Below are 4,691 nucleotides of genomic sequence, written 5' to 3'. Positions count from 1 at the left end.
TAGCTGGGGTCTGATGACATTATTTGTCATCCAGCTACAGTATGATTCCCAATCCCTCAATGCTTTTTAAACAGATTGCAGTGGCAATGTGAGGGCAAACAAATGGCAGCAGGCCAGGTGATGACCCTGCACTGATGGATGAGACGATGGGTAACCAGCCTGACGCAGCTGCCAGCATCACAGGAGATAATTTGTTGGAGCTTCAACACAACCAGCAAAGAGAATGGTACTAGCTAACAATGCTGTCATCACATTTACTTTGAAAAGAGATGTTCCATGGACTTTTAGTTTATTGTGGCATTTTGGAGGGGGATTTTACCTTCACTTGTTTCATTATGCACTTTTACCAGATGAAAAAATATAAAGTAATTCACTTTATATTATCAAAAATCTGAGTAGTAAAAAAAAAAAAAAAAAAAAATCTCCCTTCTAAAATAGCCCTTATTGAGATTAGTTTTAATTAACGGGTTGGATTTATAGTGAATATTTTTTTGTGTGTGTGAAATACCATAACTAAGCTTGTTTTGCTTCAACAAAATTGTATTTGCAATTTTTAACAAAGCTAAAACTGGTTAGTGATAATATTTAGTAATAAAGTCATTGTAAATGCTGCAGCCAAAACTGAAAATTAAAGTGTATTTTTCCTGAATATTTCATAATCACTTTCTTTTTTTAATGTTTTTTCATATTTTTCCCACATTGTTGTGTATTTCAAAACAGGTTTCAAATCAAATAAGTTTAACTAAAGTTATAACTACTTTTCTCTTAACATTGACAGATCTTTTAAAGTATGACAACATGACATTGACTTTATTTTTCAATGAAGAACAAAACTGAAATATTGCTGCATTTATTTATTTGCTTGTTCATTTTTACTCACATTGACCAAATCTGCTGTAGATTAATAACTTTCCTTAAATTTGAGCTTTGTCAAATGGTTTCCTTTCAAATTGTTTCTGATCTCTGACTTAAGACAGAAACTGCCACTTCCATCAGGTGTGTCTGAACAGTGGATGAGAACCAGACACAGCAGTAACTGGAAAGACGCCAAACAAGACTCAATGGACATTCAGAAAGAGTTCAAGGACATTCAGATCATCAGACCACTGATGATTAGAGAGTTTGACCATCTGCTACTATGTGTCTCATATTTTAAACCAGTTAAAAATTAGCATATGATCCACATTAATGAAGGGAGATTGGTATAAAATATGAAATAAATACTACTTAAATCTAAAACATTTGTAGTTTCAATATTCTACATAAAAGTGAGACCGTGTTAATCTTCGACAAATAGTTATTTTACCTTTATATAAAACATAAAAACAAGTTGACCAATCAGAATTCAGAATTAAAGGGCGTGTGTGCTGTTGTAATAATGCAAAAAGAAAACATACCACTTGATTTTTGTTAGAAATTTTTGAATAGGATAGGTAGAAAAAAAAATCAAGTTGAAATAAACTTTTTTTTTATTTAATCTGGAGCTCTGGAGATTGTTATACAATACAGAAAAATTGTTGACATGCATGGTAACACCCATAATGTAATAAAGTATTATTATTATTATTATTATTATTATTATTATTATTATTATTATTATTATTATTATTATTATTTATTATTATTATTATTATTATTATTATTATTATTATTATTATTATTATTTGTTGGGGGCAATAACATAATGTCTGTGAAAGTGATTAAAGAAATAAATATTCATGGCTCAGTGATTTAAATCATTTGAACATATAATTAAAGCTATTATGTAAATAAACCTATCTTTTCTAACACAGTCCATGTCATTATTTCTCCACCTTTTTGTAGAAAGACAAACTGCACGGTTGTAGGCCATCTACAAAACCAAATCACCAAACGGTCATCGTGGATGTATTGAAACTACATTTCCCACAGCACACCTTCCGTTCATTTCCCAAAGTCCTTTGCGTTGAGACAGAGAAGGTCGCGATTAGCAGCAACAAAAGCACTGTACTGAGATACGGAGTAAACCAGACAACAATTATGCTGGGGCAAGCTGTGAGGCGATTCGCTACATCTGCTGTGCGTTCTTCACACTATGCTGAAGGACCAGGGAAGGTGAGTTTATCTCCTAAAAAAAACAGCGTTGTTTCAAATGAGACTTGGCCCTGTCGGTGTCCGAAGCTTGGCGTTAGCTATGCTAATGCTAACATAGAGGTCATGTTTAATTGACAAGAATATAACAACGCTATTAAAGATAACATAAATAGTTTTTGATACAACTTGCTCACATTAAACATTTAATTTCAAATATATATCTAATGTGGTCTTTATACATTTAATACTGTTATTCTATATATATCCAACACAGGGCTAACAATATCAAGCTAACAGCTAGCAAGCTACTTCTAAAACCGCCTTCTTAATTTATGATACATGCTTTGTTAAATTTTATTTGAAAAGTGGGTGTAATTAAAGGCACATGCGTTGATAGATTTCCATAATTGATTGTTTGATTTTTCATCTGACTTCTTTTTCTTCTTTTTACTTCCGGTTAACCGTTGTAACAGTTAAGGTCAAAGCCTTAGATAAATTGACACGAACCGGGAAAAAAATATTGACACGCATTATTCTTTTTCTGCCAAATGTATATTTTTAAAACATAATAACTACAAAAATGTGTGCCTTGTTTGGAAATTCTATTTTGTGGCCCACTTTTGACCCTTTTTGTATCGCAAATATAGGTAAACTATAGAGCGCTAACGTCGACAGAGAAGAATAGAAAACCTTTATTGTCCCTCAGTGACGGAAATTCAGATAAACTAGCTGCGCAACGACGGGTAGGTCGAGGCAGCAGATTTACTCCAAGGTAGATTTATAACAGAAAGTAAGAACAGCAGACTGTATAGGAAGTGTACATTTATTGCATAAGGAGAAAAGAGTGTGCATTTATTAATAATAGTTTATAAACTATTAGAAGAAAAGTGCAGCTAAAGTCCAAATGGCATTAGTAGGTTAAAAAGCCAAAAGCATTATTAATCCTTGCAAGAGTGTGATGAGTGAAGACGTCTTCTGCCTTTTTGCTGTTGAAGATTTTTTTTTTATGGTGAAATCGATAAAAACATGGCTTCAAAGCATGTCTAATTTGGCTTCTGTCAAATTCTTATCTGCATTGCAGGCATCACAGAAAAAGCCAGTGTTTGTGTAACATTACAACATCATAGTGACCATATATGGTTTTTTAACGTTTACATGCACAAGTTTATTCTAAATGATTTAGAAGCAGCTTATTGAAAATATTTTTATAAATTTACTTCTCTTAAATCCTTAGTGTAGTAAGCACTTATAAATGGGAAAAATTTGTAAAAAAAAAAGGAAAGAAATGTGGTTTCCAGATATCGTAAAAGCAGTTTACAAATAAGTACTTTGACCATAGATTTCAACTTGTCTGGGTTTTTTTCCCCCCACAGAACCTCCCCTTCTCTGTGGACAACAAGTGGCGTCTGCTGGGCATGATGGTCCTGTTCTTCGGCAGCGGCTTTACATTCCCCTTCATCGTTGTCAGGCATCAGCTCATGAAGAAGTGAAATGGCCCAATGTTGCTACTCTGCCTCCGAGGTAATTATGCCTGCCATTTTGATCCAGCATATCTGCTTTTATTAAAATGTCAGGATGATGTGGCATTTGCTTCAATATTGCTTGGTAAAGTGGGCACTGGCAGTCAGGCTTTTCCCTGCACCTCTTTAGCCTTTCACTGCATGGCATTTCTTAAATATATTACCGTATGCTTGAATGCAATAGTAACAGATGTCAAGTGGCAGCCGTATTGTGCGGATCAGCTCCCACTCGGGCAAATTAATGTGACAGTTTATTATAAACGTCAGTGTGTATCAGGTGGAATCTGTTTTGAGGTGTTGTCACATTTATCTGCTCTGGTGTTTACTAAGAAATTGCTTTTCTGACATCAAGATGTATGCAAGTCATCTTATCACTTTGTGTCCCGTTTTTCCCGCAGGTTGTCAGCTGGAACACATTTATCCATCTGTGTTCAATCTGTGCAGAAGAATGGGATTCACTTATTTTTGTTTGTAAATAAAGTTACCTTAAATTTGAATGTGCCTTTTTATTTCTTTCTTATGAGACATGGATATGCCATTACTTTGAAAAAGTTGAATCCACTATTAAGTGAACTTAAGTCCCTTAATCGCTGTGCTATTATCAACCATACATATTATCTTAATAGTAAAATCTTTTGTGGATCAGGTCCAGGAACACAGAAAAATATATATTAATTGAGGGAAAATGTCCTACAGTGTTAACTGTAATGTGGGCTTGTATGTATAAAATAGCAATGCTCCAGATACCTTGCAGATTTATGAAAATGCAACGTCTAAACATCACTCTTAAAGTAATCGTTTTCAAAGAGGATGAGGTGGCTCACCTGAAATTTGTGTGAAGGTCTGAGGACTCTGACAGGTATTATTTCTTCGCTCTGCAGCTAAGCTTGGATAACCTTTTTCAGTTCAATTAACCCTGTTCTAGGTATAATTATCCAAGGGCAAAGTATTAAAACTGTGTGTTTGTGCCTGCTGAGTTGGTGCAGGGGAATAATACCTGAAGTCAGTTTTTAGCAATCAGCCAAGGTCAGTTTTATTATAGACTTTGAAAGCAATTTCGTGCTTTGTTTTGTATGGCATGTGGTGATAAGCTAAAGA

General features: G+C 34.2%; 1 protein-coding gene across 1 annotated transcript; it reads left to right on the top strand.

Annotated features, from left to right (window-relative positions):
- The first annotated feature begins 1,927 nt into the window (after positions 1 to 1,927).
- On the top strand, positions 1,928 to 4,090 carry cox7c (cytochrome c oxidase subunit 7C). The gene is made up of 3 exons (XM_008418887.3): positions 1,928 to 2,094; positions 3,447 to 3,594; positions 3,992 to 4,090. Exons 1-2 carry the CDS (start codon positions 2,020 to 2,022, stop codon positions 3,561 to 3,563), a joined length of 192 nt encoding a protein of 63 aa, XP_008417109.1. The 5' UTR covers positions 1,928 to 2,019; the 3' UTR covers positions 3,564 to 3,594; positions 3,992 to 4,090.
- The last annotated feature ends 601 nt before the right edge of the window (positions 4,091 to 4,691 follow it).

Source organism: Poecilia reticulata, chromosome 9 (genome assembly GCF_904066995.2).
Source record: "Poecilia reticulata chromosome 9, P_reticulata-male-v2, whole genome shotgun sequence".
Taxonomy (NCBI): domain Eukaryota; kingdom Metazoa; phylum Chordata; class Actinopteri; order Cyprinodontiformes; family Poeciliidae; genus Poecilia; species Poecilia reticulata.
The sequence above is the reverse complement of the archived record's forward strand: the minus strand, read 5'-3'. Positions and strand labels throughout refer to the sequence as shown.